The 17,613-nt window shown below is 36.3% G+C and overlaps 1 protein-coding gene across 1 annotated transcript in view; it reads right to left on the reverse strand.

The window, feature by feature from the left end:
• ADGRA3 (adhesion G protein-coupled receptor A3) overlaps positions 1-17,613 on the reverse strand; it is a gene marked incomplete at its 5' end in the record, with an annotated part of 59,562 nt that overhangs the window by 6,534 nt on the left and 35,415 nt on the right. The window contains 8 exons of the mRNA XM_082482698.1: positions 1,139-1,262; positions 1,806-1,930; positions 6,794-7,002; positions 7,159-7,372; positions 8,450-8,653; positions 8,925-9,086; positions 11,842-11,991; positions 15,218-15,419. Coding sequence (XP_082338824.1) covers positions 1,139-1,262; positions 1,806-1,930; positions 6,794-7,002; positions 7,159-7,372; positions 8,450-8,653; positions 8,925-9,086; positions 11,842-11,991; positions 15,218-15,419 — 1,390 coding nt within the window. The remainder of the gene's footprint in view (positions 1-1,138; positions 1,263-1,805; positions 1,931-6,793; positions 7,003-7,158; positions 7,373-8,449; positions 8,654-8,924; positions 9,087-11,841; positions 11,992-15,217; positions 15,420-17,613) is intronic.

Below are 17,613 nucleotides of genomic sequence, written 5' to 3' on the forward strand. Positions count from 1 at the left end.
TTTTTGCAAGTTTCAACCAAGAGTAAAAGCACAACTCTTCCAACAAGCCATCCATATCACAGAATTTCTCTTGGAGGATTATTGTCTCCAAGAAGGCAAGAAAAAAAAAAAACAATTACAGTTTGTCAAACTATTTCCTCATCTCCATATATATGTGTGTGTGCACAAACATATGCATGCGCACAGACTAACATTCTCCTTGTATCTGATGGAGAAAGATCAGGGACATATTTTATTGCAACACTTTGAACCATCAACCTACTAACTACTGGAAATTCAAACAAAAAGCATTCTAGAATGTTATGGCGAGGGATTAGAAACTTTTATGAATCACTGGATAGAATAAAGAAAATATTAAAAACATTTCACTGATATCACTCCAAAGCGGGAAGTGTTATTGTGCTGCAACACTGCAACTGAATTAGAGATGGCCAAATCTTAGCAGAACAAATCATTATAAAAGAGGAGTCCCAATAAAGCTAGCGATTGCCCAGAGAGGCTGTGGAGTCTCCCACTCTGGAGACATTCAAAACCTGCCTGGATGCCGTAGGTGACCCTGCTCTGGCGGGGGGGGGGTGGACTAAATGATCTCAAGAGGTCCCTTCCAATCCTGACCATTCTGTGATTCTGTGTGATTCTATGATGTTTGTTTAGAGAAAGCGTGGGTCTTTGACTTGAAACACTTCTCTCTCCGTCCCTTTAGGACATAGTAAGCAAATGGAAATAAATATTTTAATACCTGTGGAAATCAGCTTTCACGTGGTCCGTAAAGACCTATAGGTCTATAAGACAATTTCATAATAAGTAAATCTCAAAAATAAAACTAACAGGTAAAACTTTTTTGTGATAGCATTTTGAGCATTAAAAAAAAAAAAAATCTGTTGCACTTCTGAAATACTTTTCCATTTTTCAAGTAACAAACTGGTTTTTTTACTTGAACAAACTTCATGGCTGGATGAAAATACAAGAGAAATCTTTAAGGTTAAAAAATAAATTGATTTTTTTTGTCTAAATTTTACATTCTGATGAAAATGCCTGTACAGTACTACTGTTCTGTAGGAGGCAAGGGGGGGAGTATACATATGTAGGCGTATGAAAATGGCATCTATTTTTTTCAAGTTTTTGCACATTTACTTACTGCTTGGCAAATGCTGGCATTCCTGGTCTGAGTTATGCCTCCAATAAACATCACACATGTCAGGAAAATATGAAAGCTCAGGTTAACTAGCATATGCCAGCTTTTTACACTGATCCTGATCACACTGTTAAAAGAAACAAATTAGATAACATAAAACACAGCTGCATTATTGTCTTTCAGAAACTAGCAAGATACACTTGTGATAAATGAGATATAATTACTGTTAATGATTGTTTGACTACCACATACTTTGCAATCAAATATAATCTCTGGTCTCTGCAAGAAATTAAAACACCCTCCTATTAACTAGCTTTATACAACTATTTGGGGCCTGATTCAAAAATTTTAGGCTTCAAGCTCTCCCATCAACAGGAATGTAAAAGGCTGAACAGTTTGTTAAATTCTACCATCATTCTTGAGTGGTCTCTTCTTTCACCACGAACCAAAAGTGAAGAATTAAAAAGACAGATAGTTATGAAAGCTGAACTGTCATACTTGACAACAGATAAAATAGCTACTTGTTTAACTGTTAGTTTGCATCAACAAATTTTATAGGGGGAAACAAAAACCTAAATGCAGATTACTATATTGTGTTTCTATCAAAAAGAAAAAGTAGTCCTAAGCACGATGAAACTGATTTTTTCAGTCTAGTAATTTTGATTCATACCTGTGATGGTATATGTAACTGACTATGATCATCAACAAGCACATTAGCAAAACCATGGCAGTGGCATAAATTACTGGATGCAAAAGATCAGCTGGCTGCGTATATAATTCAGCTCCTGTCAAGTCCTGACAACAAAAATAAAATTAACATTAGTCCACCTTATCTCTTCATTTTGTAGGGGTGGGGGGGAAAATGGCAGAGGAAACACTAAGTAAAGAAGTAACAGGAACCTTAGATGAAATCCCCCCCCCCCCCCCTCGCCTCCCTGACCCTCCAATTATTTATTATTTGATGTTACTTTCTTCCATAATGACCTGCTATTCTGGCTGAGCTTTACAGATGCAGTCACACATCTTGTAGAACACTTAAACTTCACATATGCTTGAATATACAGAGAAGTTAGCAGCTTATAAACACCCATCATTTTTTTTCTTCTTAAACTACTTATATGTATAGCATGTAGAACTGTGCATTTCAGTTATGATTATTATCTTCTGCAACAACCCAGAGAATGTTACAGAAAGTGCCCTCAGCAAGTTTGCAGATGATGCTGGGGAGACTGATCAATAGATTGGAAGACATTCAGAGGGATGTTGGTGAGCCTGAGAAATGGGTTGATAAAAGATCATGAAATTTAGCAAAGGAAAATGTGAAAAAATCTGCATCTGGGATGGAGCAACCCCATGCATGCAACAATACAGCCTGGGCACTGGACTGAATAGAAAGCAACCAAAGAACCACTTGAGGGTACTGGTAGACAAAAGTTGACCCAAGTCAGCAGTGTAGCCTGCAGCCCAAGGCTTGGCGGTACTAGCAAAACCACAGCAAGCGGGTGAATTGATTATTCCCTTCTGTACGGCACCGTGAGACCACCTCTGCAGAACTGTCTTCAATTTAAGGCTCCCCAGTACAAGACAGGATCCAGTACATACTGGATGGAGCCAGTCTAACAGATCACTGGAATGACTAGCGGGCTGAAGCATACAACGTCTAAAGGCTGGAAAAGCTGGGTTTGCCCATCTTTAAGAAGAAAAGGAAGATGGAAGAAGTTTCATCATTATATTACTGGGATAGTACAAAGAAGACTGAGTCAAATTCTTCTTGGAGCTGAAGCATGAAATGATAAGAGGCAATAGACATTATTAGCAATGTGGAAAATACTGGTTAGATACAGGAAAGTGGCTGCATACTGCCCAGAGAGACACTGTAATCTCTGTCCTTGGAGATACTCAAAGCTTGACTGAATATGATCTGGAGCGATATGATCTGACTTTGAAGATAATGAAACTTTGAGCAGGTAATTGGACCAAATGATACCCAGATGCACCTACCGGACTGTTATTCTACAATTAGTGCTTGACCAGAATAGATAGTTGATAACTCAAACAGAATTCAACAGCTCATATGCATCATTTAAAGTTTTCTGAATCCACCCATCAAAACATTACTTAGAGTAAGCATGGAATGGAACCTCGGACTGTTAAAGCATGGCAGTATTTCAAATAACATCTGAGTGACATTTTCATTTACTAACAAGAATAGCAAGAAGAAATAATTCTGTTTGGATGCAGTTACAATTTACTCGAGTTCCATTTCCATATCAGTAATGAACACTGAAAAGAAACTTCAGTCCCTTCCAGCACAAAATAAAACAAATTGGCTTAACTGAGATCAGTGGAAAATAATCTGTTAAAAATAGTTTTTCAGAACAGACAAGGTACAGAAACTTCTGTCACCTATAATTCTGAGTGAGTCACTCTTAAAACTCCAGAGTTGGCGAAGTTCAAAAGTGTGTTGGGGACAGAACAAATTTGGCATTCACAAAGAAGAGCAGAACGTTAGGAGGAACCTTCATTTTGTTTTGAGAAAAGTCAGAGTTATATACAATCTGTTTTTAAGGTTAAGACAGGTAATCTGATTTCACGGACTGGAGAAGAGTGCTTGAATTGAGGCTTACAATTAAATTGGAGTCAGCAGTCTCTTCACCACTCCTTCAATTGTTCTTTCATCAGAATATAAATTTGTTATTCCTAACTAACTCACCAACCTCAGTTCAAACTAATTTAATCAGACTGTAAATTTGATTTTTATGTATTTGGTTGTCTTTGGCACCTGGAAAAAACACTTTGGGAAAGATCATAAGATATTATGCCTCAGGCAGCCAGTGTCATCCGATTTCAACGCTACCCATGGCCTAGTCGATATCCAGCTGGAGATCCCTAGGAACTCATTGCTGTTACAGGCATGAGTGTGCGTATTGTCACATACGGCCTGTGAGTACCAGAGAACAGAAACCGTAGGAGAATTCCCGTTGCTGCTTCCAAATTGGAGACAGGTAACAAGAGGTCATGCACGTATTGGTGTGAGCATAGAGAACAGAAACTACAAAATCGCAAGATTTACAACAATATTCTAAAACATCCCAGAAAACTCAGTATGCCTAGCCTAGCTAGCGAAGGCCTTGACTCAATACCCACTAAGTCAATGGAATTCTTACCGATTGCACTGACATTTTTAATCGGACCTACTAAAAGGAGCAAGGAGAACTAATAATGTTATTTCTAAGCTAAAATGTTCCTAAATACTAATTTAATAAAAAAAGAATGACAGTAAAGTAACAGTAGAGATGACAAAGAACACTGGGGCATTCATAGCCAACTAGCAGAACTCTGTTTCTTCTCAGCTACCATTGCTGGTTTTTTCTCCTCTGCTGCAGGCTTATAATAATGAGATTTCAGCTGAGCCTCCTGGTTATCTCTTCTATTATTAAACAGTGGTTAAAATTATTTCCAAATAAATACAAAAAATTATAGCTGTATCTTCCTAAATCACTAGATTATAAACTAGTCACTCAGTTATGGGTTTACTTGTCAGAAAGGACTTTACATTACATTCTGCAGTGTATAAAGATGGACAGTACATTACAACCTGCTTTCTTCTACACATGGCTACTGAAGTAAAGTAGACCAAAAAAGAGTGAAATAACTCTGGTTAAGTCATTCGCCATCCAGCCATGTTGACGGAATATTGCGTTCAGGTCCCTCCTACCACTACTGTTCTTTTATTTGATGTTAATGACAGCTGCTGAATTAAAAGCCAAACTTCTAAAACTGAACCCAAAAGAATTTCTTATAAGCCTGGGACCAGAACCCAGACTTTCAGAACACTATCAGAGAGTTTACAAATGAAATAGGCTATTACGGCTTTTTTAGTTAATATATGGGTAGGCATTACGAAAACCTTTTTCGGCAGCTACTTAGTCATCCAGAGCTTCTGCAGTGTATCAACTGTGTGCAAGGAACATCTAACAGATGAACATTTCTTTTTCTTCCTTCACCTACCCCCTCCTCCCCAGTCCCTACAGCCTAACATTTTGGGAAGTAGCTAAATATTTGAGAAATACCAGTTTTGAGCAAGCATAGAACAAGCGCCATTGGCAAAAGATTGGAAGAAAGCTGCCTCTTCCTCTAACTTTTTTGATTTCTGATTGTCAACAGTTCTCTGTACAACTCGCACCAAGACATTGATTATAAGCTTACCATGTATTAATTTAAAAATAGTCATTTACAGCAGCAAATTGAATATGCTCTTCATTTTTCTTCCTCCAGATGGCAGGAATGTGACCAATTTAAAGCATACTCTCTATATATGCATACTACACATTAAAATGGAATTAAACTTCATTTGTAAGAACGCTGTTATGTTTTAGGAAAGGCTTATATATTTAAAAAATATCAAAGGGAACTATAGGATTATAACAGTTTGAAGTAATTTCAAACAGTACCTTCAGAGGTAAAGTGAAAAGTTGCTCTCTTTGAGCTCTTTTAAAAAGCTTGGCATGTAAATCTTAATTTTATTTATGTTTAGCTTTTTGGTATTCTACTATTTAATTCTCTTAAAGGAAGATTTTTGCAAATTTGAGTTGCAGAACAACAATAGCAACTTCTCATACACTGATCATCATAAAGGAATCCTTTCTTCCACGTACGATTACACAAAAATACATATTTAATTCCACACAGAGCACATTAACTACAACAAAACCCATACCAAATTTACACTGAGGTTAACGATAGTTCCTAAACCTCTTAATGTTTCCCTCAGCTTCCTACTAACCCACCATTTTAATGTATCACATTTTCTCATTTAGCATCTGTGGCGATGACTGACGAGCAGGGTAACAGTCACCATCTGTAAAAAGGAAAGCTTCCCAGGCCAAATTCTGAAACAAATTGCTCTGGGAACATTCAAAGAAGAAATCCTACTTCACAACTGAAGAGCACTAAAACAAGGTGTCTCACTCCCTTCTTCTTTCACTATCACTATATTTTAGAACGGGTTAATAATTTTTATTAACATCAATGTGCTAAGACTAGAATTCAGATACTATTTTTTAAGCAATATTTAAAAAAATATTTTGGATAGTAACTGTCTTGATTTTTTTTTTCTTTTTTTCAATCAATGTCTTCTGGTAACAGACCTACATACTAATGAATTTGCAGTGAAATAATGCTAATTTGCAGTGAAATAGCTATTCCTGGTTATGGATCACAGAAAACACCCCCATACCTGGGAAAACACCCCCGTCAGACAAAGTTAATAAATTTAATCTAACACAGAGAAGATAGTTTTTTCAACTGTTATCTATCTTTATTTTAAACTGCCATTATTAGACTAAAGTTCATAAAAGCTCATTTGATTAAGTAGCTCATTAAAATGGCTTCCTATAATATAGTACTTTTCATATAAAAATTCTTTTGTGTCTAGTATATTCAGCAATTAATTCCACTTTGACAGATTTCCACTTAAACCTCATCTTACATCAACATTTATATCAACGCAAGCAAAAACTGAAGATTTATTTCTTATATTTAGTTTTATGCGAAACGGAACATGGGAATGCTCATTTTCTTTAATGCACCAAACCCCAAACTGTATTTGAACATTTTTAAGTTCAAGAAAGACACGTGTAATTCTAAGTGTCATACCATTAAAACGGCATAGTTGCTGAGGGAGTAGCACTGAATGGTAGTAATATTTTCATCGGACAGAAGAATGCGACAACCATCAGATTTCCATCCCCCTTGTCCGTTCAGTAGATCAAAGTCCCACTGAGCTGCAACAGCATCTGCTCCATGTGCAATGCGCCGCAGTGTCACATTTATAGGAACGTGGTGACTGGCCAGGTTTAAACCATCTGTTACAAAAGAAATGTATTTGCACATAAATTTCTCAACATGTAACACATTAGATGCTAAAAACCTTTTATTACATATACACTAGTCAAAAACAAAGGAGTCAAAGATGGTTCTTATTTTTAAAGACCATAAAACAGAAATAATAAAAAACAAACCTATCTTGGTAAGAATAACTGGTGTTACAACTGTACGACGTTTCCCATCGTCAGCCAGATTTGTTGAATTTCCTGTTGCTGGAAAAAGCTTTCCATTGCGAAATGCAATAAGCTGAAGCTTGTAGACAGATTCATCTGCTGGTCTGATCTCTCTTTTTTGCTTTTGGGTGAAAAGGGAAGCTGGCAACTGGATAGAAGCCTCTACAATTGTGTTCTAGAAATAAATAGATTTTTTAATTTTTAAAAAGAAAGAAATTCTTTAAAGAGATTAAATTAGCAAGTCCTTCACTGAACAGTGTAAGAGGTGAATGAATTTAGGAGACTATGTATCGTGACAAACCTATTTGATAGCATTTTCAAATAATCCATGATAAAATAGTTAAATCTGGTTACTAAAGTGCTAACACTTTTTTAAAAAGAAAAAAAAAGTTAAGTTTCTGTAGTTACCTTACCTTAGTTACAGAGAGTAAAGTTCAAGTTTATATCACTAAACTATTGTGAGACTTTTCCAGATTAGACTATTGGCAACTAGAAGCAGCAGCCAAGACAAGCAGACAAAAGGGAAATGCTGTAATTGCATATTAGTACCATTCAAAATGAAACATTGTATACAAACAGGTTTTGATAACTTGTATATAAATTATACTTGGCTAGGGAAGCATGCATGTAATTTCATAGAATTACATAAATATAATTTCAAATATAGACACTACAGTGACATTCAAGCACATTAAGTGATAAAAGCAAACTGGCGTGTTGGGGAATGTAACTAAAAAAATACTTTTATGGAATATGAGGAAGTGTTTCCATTCTACACACCCCCAAATATATGTGTATGTGTACACATGCAAATAAAATTAACCTTTCACATCCATTTTCTACTTCATGTTTAATTACAGTATCACTCGGAGCAGAATTTTCAGATATTTAAGGAGTAATATCTGATTTAATATGTAACAAGGTTAAAATATAGCAAAACAAAGCCAAGTACTATTATGAACTAGGGATCATTTCGATTTCCATACTTATGAAAAGGTCTGAAAGCATCTTTCAACTTAAGATGTTTTAATAAAGAAAACCACACCTACTCATTAAAATTTGTGTTCATTAAAAATTATTCTGTAATCAAACATCATTATCCTTTGTCACTTTAATTATCTCGTCACACTCATTGTGCGTTACGTAAAAATGCTACTTTAACATTAGAAATTAATAATATAAGTTTGCTTTCCAAGTGATTCATATTTAAGATATTATTACAAAGACAGTAGGGAAATAATGAGTATCTGACCTTTAAAGCCAGACTTGACAGTGTATTTGAAATGTTGCACTTAAAGCTTAATTGTTTATCTAGATTTCCATCTGGATCTCTTCTCCCATAATCACTGAGTCCTGTACGGTCTGATGTAGCCACTTTCTGAAATACGGTGCATGTCATCCCAGTGAAACCAGCAGCCTTTATTACATAAGCCTCGAGAGCAATATTTGGAGAATACTGTGACAACAAAAATCAAGCATTAAATAATTTTACACATCACAGAAGAATAATAAATAATCTTAAAAGGATTCTCTGCCAGAACAGAAAACACCACCCAGAAAACTGTTTCTATTTATCTGGCAGGGATAAATCTCTTCAGAGTATTTCTCTTCTCCCCACAGAAATAGTAGGCATTTCAGATAATGCCAACATCTATTAAGAAAAATAAAAAGCTATTGAAACTCAAGAGCCAGCAAAATGTCTTCTAAATAAATAAATTTATACTTACAGTAGAATAAACTTGAGCTCCATTTGCAAGCCGATACATAGCAATTTTCTGTAGACATTGTACAATTCTAGTGCAAGCCTTGGCTTCTCTTTGGGCCATCCACAGAACACGTTCATCAGCTAACATAATGTTACTTGCGATGTCCACCATCACGTCACCAAGCTAACAGGGAAGAGAAATAAGACTATTTTATAACTTTGAAAGCGTTTATCAAGTAGGATCATTATCAGAAAATACAAAGCGACTTGTCAGCACAAAAAGCAAAAGGAAATTGGTTGTTCCTATCTCAATCACCACTTGTCAAGTTGAGATACTGAAATACTTCGACTCAGACATTTACCTCCATCCAAGAAAAATGTTACGCCAATGTAATTTGTCTGTTTACATTATACTTAAAAAACCCCACGAGAAATACAGATATTTCTTTAAGAGCAATGAGTGTAATACTCCGCATTCTACTGTACTAATTATTTAAAAGAACTATTTATAATCAACTTTAAACCTAAAATAAAAATTAAACTATAAATCAGCAATAATACAGTTTGCATATATGGAGGAAGACAATAAGAAAAATAATACTACAGGCAAAAATTAACAGGTAGCCCTTCTGCTTCTCTTCTTTCACTATGTCTTCCTTTTCTTTGATTCCTTCCTTGCTTGCCTTCAATTTTGCATGAACTGTTTTAGGTCACAGGTTATACAAGAGAGAGACAGCAAATACCCATAGGTACCAGAGCTGCTTTCAAACCACCAATTACATTGTTGTAAGTTTACGCTCACACTCCCTACCCTGTCTTCTGTATGACAGACAAATACAAGCTATAAAGGGAATTCATTTATTTAGGCCGCAACTCTGCCAAAATTAATGAGCACCTACACTGACAACATTGACCTACACCAGATTTTCACAACATTTAAGAAAGAGTGACAAATATTGGACCAAAAGTGAAAGAGTACGTATTTCCTAGTTAAATTGACTGAAATGCAATTCACGGTGCCTAAATTTAGGGACTGGAGTTTTCTGCATAAAAAGAGACAGGGTGGGGTGAGGAAGACATCTCCTTTACCATCCAGGCTTACCTATCTCTTTTCAGCATATGACTAATAAGGAGAGAACATAGTTTGTTCTTCATTTTTAAATCTTTGAAAATAAAGGCAAGAACAGGAATATAAAAAATATTTACTGTTTTAAGAACTGGGCTTTTTTACGGACAGAAGCTACAATCCGAGGACATTCTCAACAGAGAGAGAACACAGAGCCTCAAGCAGCATTTGCAGGCTGTAGCCCTTTTCATTAAATTCTCAAGAACAAAACAAAGTTAAATTAATTGAAGATGCTTATTATGACTTATTACTACCTGAAAACTGGTAACATGCTTTACTCAATAAGAAATGGTGGTTTTACAATAAATTATCAGTATAAAGATCCTGAAGTCACAGGACTCAAGTTGTTTAATGTTTCATATTTTTAAAAAATATTACACATTATTCTCTCCCCTGCTTATCAAGGTACACACAAGATTTTCCAACTGCATTCTAACTTAAGACAATCTGCTAAGAACTTTCTGAATGTTCGTCTTCAGTTTGTTCCTTCTTCTGACATGAAAAAGCTACTAAATGACGCTTTTTATAATTTAAACTGTTTATCTTTCAGGATAGCCACTGTAACACAAACTAAAAAATGACAATAAGATGGCATTAGCGAATACAGCGTCAAGAAAAAGTTTGTAGAGTAATACCCTAATAAGAAAAAACTGTCTTATTAATAGCTACTAAAATTATTAAATGAAATTGCACTCATGTTCCTTGAATATAACAGCAAAAAGGTTGACTTCAAACCAAACCAATTAAGAAAATAAATAATACATCACTTAAGACAAAAACTACCTATGAATTTAACTGAGTTTTTTTTCATATCATCTATTACCTTCAAACATGGCAAAGTAATGCCAGATTGTGTCACTCTACAGACAATAAATCACAGCTGAGAAAATATCCTTGTAATGTACCAAATCATGCAGCAATCTAAAACATGTTTCTGTTTTTGACTAGTTACAAAACCAGCCGTTTAATGAATTGCTTGTATAATTCCAAAATACACTAAAAAAAAAAAAAAAAAACAACCAACCAACCCAAGCTATGATTGTAAAAAGGAGATTTAGCCTGAAAATTCTCCAAGGAGTTCTGCAAAGAATTTACAACCAGCATTTATGGTTTGCTGAGGGTGGACGGGGAAATTTGGCTTTTTTTGCGCAAGTTTAAAATTGAGGCATTGTAGTCTCCAACTTCCCAACATGCACTGTATAGTGAGATAAATATAACCTCTGTTCAGCAGTGAAACAGAGAGTTCCTACCCACTGGTGGGACTACTCAACCACTCGCATTTTTCTCTCCAACAATGAGCGTTCTCTAAGATTTTATTTTAATGTCTTATCTTATATCCTGCAAGACAGAGGAATACTGAAAACCTTAGAGATACAGCTCAATACTGAATAAAGACAGCCTACCGTGGTGGGAGGGGAGAAAATAAGTCTTGTTTTATTCATTATTGAGAGGATCTCTGAGGCTTTCATTATTTGTATTTTTAGATAAGAACATACCAATGAAAACCTGTGTGACCCACTCCATATTAAATAAAAACAGACTTACTGTACCTATCTCCCTGCTCCAGTGCTGACCAGAGGTGTTACTCACATTACAGGTCCAGTGAATGCTGGATCATCTCAGCGCGAATGCAAAGTCTGTGACCATGGGTCAGCAACTTCGGGGACCTACTAAACAAACAAAAACATGGAATAGAATCTGATAATCCTCTAACTCAGTGCCTGCATCTAACGTTGAGAAGGTTTCACTGCTCAGAATACTTAAGGACAAACACTTCGATTATCTTTACAGTGATGGCAAATTTTCCAGTTACCTCTTTATACTTTTCAGCAAATCTTCCAAATTTCTCTATCATTTCAGCCACAAAAATAACATCCATCTTATCAGAAAAATTTGCTGCTTCAACAGTGTAAGCCAAGAGCTGTCTCGCTGTTGCCACTGCGTTAGTAAGGTTGAGCGGCATCTACATAGAGAACAAACATAAGCATTTTGAACGAGTGACAATTAAGTACAAGATAGAGGCAACACTTCAGCAATTAATAAATAAGCATTTCCCCAAAGAGGATAGCAGTCCCCACAGGGATCAGAGTTTTTTAAGTAGCCAGGTACTACCACCTTATCTGTTAGCAAAAACATTTCCTACAAGCCAGAGAACCAGCATTTGTAGCTGCAGCCAGAAACTGTACCATGTCCTGTTGTCCTAGAAGGGAGAAAGGTGTTGCATCAAGGAAAGGAGGAAAAAAACCCACCCAGTACTGTCAAATGCTTATTTTCCTTTTCACTAGAGCCTAGGCATGACAACACAAAGCTCTGAAATACGGCATTTTATAGCAAAAGAAGCCAAAAGAAATTCAAGCACACCACTGCTGTAGCATTCACTCTAGATTCTGTAATTACAGAAAGCATTTGAAGTGGAACACACACAAAACAAGAAAAAAAAGGAAGACAGATCCTCTTTATGACAAAGCTCATGATTTCGTTCCTGAAACGAGCACCATGCTGGAAAATTCTTCATTAAATAGTACGCAACATCAACGTGTCTGAGCTAGCAGGGACCAAAAATGTGAAATTTCAGGTAGAACAGTAGAAATCTGTGCAAATGTTATCATCACAAAATGTTTAGATGTTGCTTATCCATGATAATCCAAACTAGAGACATCCCATCTCTCCATTTTTTTTTGGTGTACAGATACCTTGTCTGCCCTACTGAATTTGCAATGTGCCTCATAAGCACAACTATATATATATAATGTCCCTGCTGGTCTTTGCACTTGTACATAGGATTTGAATCCAAGTAATAGAAGATTTTTTTTCCCCAAAACACTGGAAGTTATGTATTTAAAGTTTACTAAAGTTCAAAGTCATAACACACATTGAGCAAAGCCAACTTTCAAATTCAGATATTCTGTATAATTTCTTCTTATAATTTTTTCTTTAAACATGAATTTGTTTTCACCTAAAACTACACCTGTATGATACACAAGAACAGGGAAATATAAATGTTCTTGTATTAATTTTACAAAAGTTTCACTCCATTTTCAATTTAGACCTCTACTTGATTTAAATTGCTTGGCAGAGTTCTGATGTTCAAAACAGCCCAACTACATTTGTGTTCAAAGGCTCTAGAGAAGCTTATATTATTACATTTAATATTAAGTTCCAGAGACAATAAATGTCTGTGCAGAATACTGCTGAAAATTCCAGACCTACTACACATAAAAAGAAGGTGGCTCTAATGAGTAAAAATAACAACTAAAACCAAAGCATGCCACTTATCCCATTAAAAAGAAATAAAAATTGAAACCTCTATTTCAGTGTAGCATACCTGTGTGCACCTATTTTTAAACAGATGATAGGAAGTTTTCTACTTCACACAAGGAAATTATACTTCAGCTTCTGCTTTTCTGAAGATACCGATCTGACCCTCACATTTTAAACTTCCTGCCACAAACTCGGCAACATTCTTCCACAACCTGATAAATGTTGGCTAACCAAAACCAGTTATAACAGGCGGAAGCAACCTGGCTCTTGAGCAGTTGCAACTCAAAAGTTGGGCTCCAGTACACAGGCAGGAGGAGCATTGAGCTGTTACAGACCTTGCGGGAAAATGTGAATTCCCAGGTGAGGAAGAAGAAAACCAGCAGCATCAAAGCTTTCAATGAGCAAACACTCAAGCTTGCTGTGTCCCACAAAGGGACAACAAAGGGATCCCCGGCATTATTATCCCCCACCAGTCATTAAGCACCACCACTTGCAGCCCTCAAATGTGTTTCTTGTGACTAAGCCATGGCATGCACCTCTAGTGCTAGGAATATAAGGTAGTAGAGCACCAATAGTTATGTGAACCCTTAAGTTTAACTTGGGCCAGAACAGGCAGTCCTTTCCCTTTCTCTGCCTCCCACCCATTCCGTCTTTCTTACATCAGTGCTCATTAGTCCTCAGGGAACCAGAGCAGAAAGGTAAAAACCTACGTATGCATTAGTAAGTAACTCAACACAGAGGGAACAAGTCAGCAACAAGCCATCTGCACAATATGCAGTTCCATGCTTTCACCTCAAACTAGATTTAGCCTAAGCCATTGGACGTCAAGCCTTCACCATATGTATAAATCAGAGACATCCAAAGGGCAAATACCAGTTTAGATCCTGATTGTCCCACTTAGGGGCCATAGTGCTTCTGACACACAGAGGGAAGTTTTCTCTAAAAGAATGTGAGCTCACACACTGAAACACTCTGAACGCACACAACACGCAGTAATCCTGCCCCGAGGTCAGACAAGCACCATGGCGGTGCTGCCAACATCAAGTGCTATAGCAGTATCATTAAAAAAAAAAGACACAAAAAAAAAAAAACACAAACCAAAAAAAAACACCCCCACCAAACAATGAAAAAAAAAAACATTTTCTTATCTCCACAGTTTCACTTGTTGCATTGATGCTAGCGATATGACAGTATGCACTGGAAAACACCAAGCTTAAACCAGAGGTTTGAAGCTTTATGGAGTATTTTACAATAGGGCACCTCTGCATACAAGGTTGGGTACATCCCCGCACAGGTACACCACTGCAGAATAGTGCTTGCAAAAGCATGCATTAACTACAGATAAGCCTCAAAATGGAGCTGAAAATTTTTGTCCCATAGGTATATTTAAAATCTAGAATACTCTCTTGTATCCTGGTGGGTACGATCAGACTAGAGATGCTGAGTTAACACTCACTACTTTCCCTAGTTAACTCTCATCAGCAACACCGAGTCTGTTAAGAGGTTTACAGCAACAGAGGCAGAGCAGAGTTTGACTGCTCTCTTAATAGAAATAGAAATAGCTATAATGGAAATAGCTGCATTCCATGACAACTTCAGCCCATCTTGTTTCTTTATAGCATGTGGGCAGGACAGGGCACCCAGCTGACAAAAACAATCATGACAAGTACCATTCTCTTATGCTTTACACAAGTACACCAAAGAATAAAATTTCCTTGCACTTTCAGTCTCGGGCAGTTACAATAAGTATTAAACCAAACTCTTCACATAGAGCTAGAAGTTCTAGTGTTGTACTCAGAGGCATGTATTCATCGTAATTCATGGAGACCCACCCGCATTACCAGCTTTAAAAAAAAAAAATGGAGAAACAGACTTTTGAGATTTTATTTTCATTAAAGGATTTGATTTTATAGAAATGCACAAATTACCTGGTTGAACATATAAAGAACTCTAGTCACATCATTTGCATATTGGCACCTGGAGTAGTCCTCTTCTGCCCAGTACCCTCCCCTGTCGCATCTGCGCCAGGCTCTTCTCTCATCTTGTGAGTTGCCAGGATATATCCCACTGCCAGCAGAATAACGTGTACACAGCAGGTATGCTGTGATGCCTGCCAATGTTCTAGGCCACCTGGGGAGTCAAAAGCAAAAAAAAAAAAAAAATTAGACAAATTTACATGACAAGTAAATAAAAGGATTAAGCACTACAACATGAAATAAAGAGACACTCAAAACTAAGCATCTCTAAACTATTTAAAGGGCCACCTTGGCTTGCCTTCAGTATTTTCAAGCTGTTCATATTTGTGTATTATTAACAAAACAAGTTCTAATGCTAGCATGCTTTTTTTTAATTCTTTCATGAGGTTGCAGGCGGAGAGAAAAAGGTACTTATAAAATTACTAAATAGTTTAAAATTTTTTTGTTAAAAAAACCCTTATCTACTTCATGAAAAATTCCATATTAACACTATAAAACCAGTGAAATACATAGTAGAAAACCCTGCAAGCTTTCTACTTGTCCTGTTCACATGCATCAATGTAACTTTCAAATGACTGCATTCACATCAATACTAAACTGCAGATATGAAGACTACATTTACAGTAGTAATTAAGAAACAGTGGCAGTAGTACGACCACTTTTGACCAATTTTGCAACCAAACATAATACCAAATAGAAACTCATGGGAAAAGAAAGTGTTCATAACGTTAAGAAAATAGAAAAGAATTCCTTTCACTCAAGGTATGTGGAAGTAAGAACTTTTTAAGAAAACTTTTAACATTCTTAACTTCCTCCTCTGTAATTTTACTGCATATTTTTTCTCTATAAACATATACACAGATAAAAATTAAATAAAGAATAAATAAATACAGAAAATTAAATTGCAATACACCTTTAGTACACTGATCATTCATGAGATCAGAACTGATTCGAAAGAAACATAAGAACAGAAGGAACCACACCTGAATTAAGCTGCAATGCTGAGAAGAGAGAAGGACATGACAAGGAAAACCAGCCAGTCTGCCTGCCCCTCCTGCCGGCCCCCTCCCCTGCTAGGATATGCACAAGCAGTGTTTTATCATTCAGAACACTAATACTTAAAGTTTAAAAACAAAAAGCATACATACCTAAATTGCAGAATGCTAAGTATCTCAAATCCAGCAACCCAACATACAAGGTTTAACTAAAACTGAGAGCAAGAGAGCGCTTCATCTGATCGTCCCAGGTTAAGTCAAGCTCCCTGAACAGCCTTAAGAGCTAACATACTTTTCCCCAGTTTTAAGTATTTCAAAGGGACTTGCACAAAGCAGTTGTCTCAAAAAATTGAGCTGGTCGAACAAAATATTCTGTTAGATTACACTGTGATTTGAAGTTTGCTTCTATCTAGACTGCATTTCAGTAAATGGCCATTTAGTCAGTACTATCATCTAAATTAAAGGATGCTCAGAAAATGTCTACATTTGAAAAAAAAAAAATTCTATGTTTGCAGGAAGATTGAGCTAATACCTTGAAGAATGTTCCATTTAAGGAAACCAAAATTTAAGTAATGTTGCCAAAGCAGAGAAACTGAACAAGTCAGTTCCGTTTTCCTTCTTATTATTCATCTGTTACGTAACTCCTCTTACTGAAGATGCTGGGATTTATCACAGTTCTTTCTCAAATAAAAGAATAACTCCAGGGATGGACCAAGGCAAAAGGATACACACAGTAAATGAGGCAAAATAACTTTTTGGGGTATACTGAAAGTCTCCTCTCTCCCAAATTCCTATTTATTCCTAATCGGCTGCAACAGAACAGTTTCAGCATGTTCAGTAATGGAAGAAAGATTCTTACTTCAGGCCACTTTGGCAAAGATTACTTAGGTTTGGGCAACAAGCAACTCAAAGATAGCTGCTGGTGGCATCCTTAAAACGCACAAATCATGGCAACAACTATAAAAGAATTCCAAGTCAGTAAGGTATCTAATGGAAAAGACTAGACCATAAATACAACACACCAAAAGAGAAAAGAAAGGCTTAAATTTTACTATCTTTCATAACTTTGGCATTACAAATCAGTTCTCCATATTGTAGTAACATCATTTAGTTATGAAATGGAGACTTATTATTATGACCATCACCATAGTATCTGAATACTAGAAGAGACAGAAGATTATTTGGGTATTGTAGCAGAGATTCATCCATCCTAGCAAATGTGCATACGCTTCTATTCAGAGCCTCGGCAGCCACTTCCAGAAATTAACAGAAGTGTCACCATTCAACCTTTATCAGAACAGAAAATTCACATCAGAATTGGTGACAATGGAGGTGGTTAAAAACAACCAATTA

Source organism: Vanellus vanellus (genome assembly GCF_965231255.1).
Source record: "Vanellus vanellus genome assembly, chromosome: 4".
Classification (NCBI taxonomy): domain Eukaryota; kingdom Metazoa; phylum Chordata; class Aves; order Charadriiformes; family Charadriidae; genus Vanellus; species Vanellus vanellus.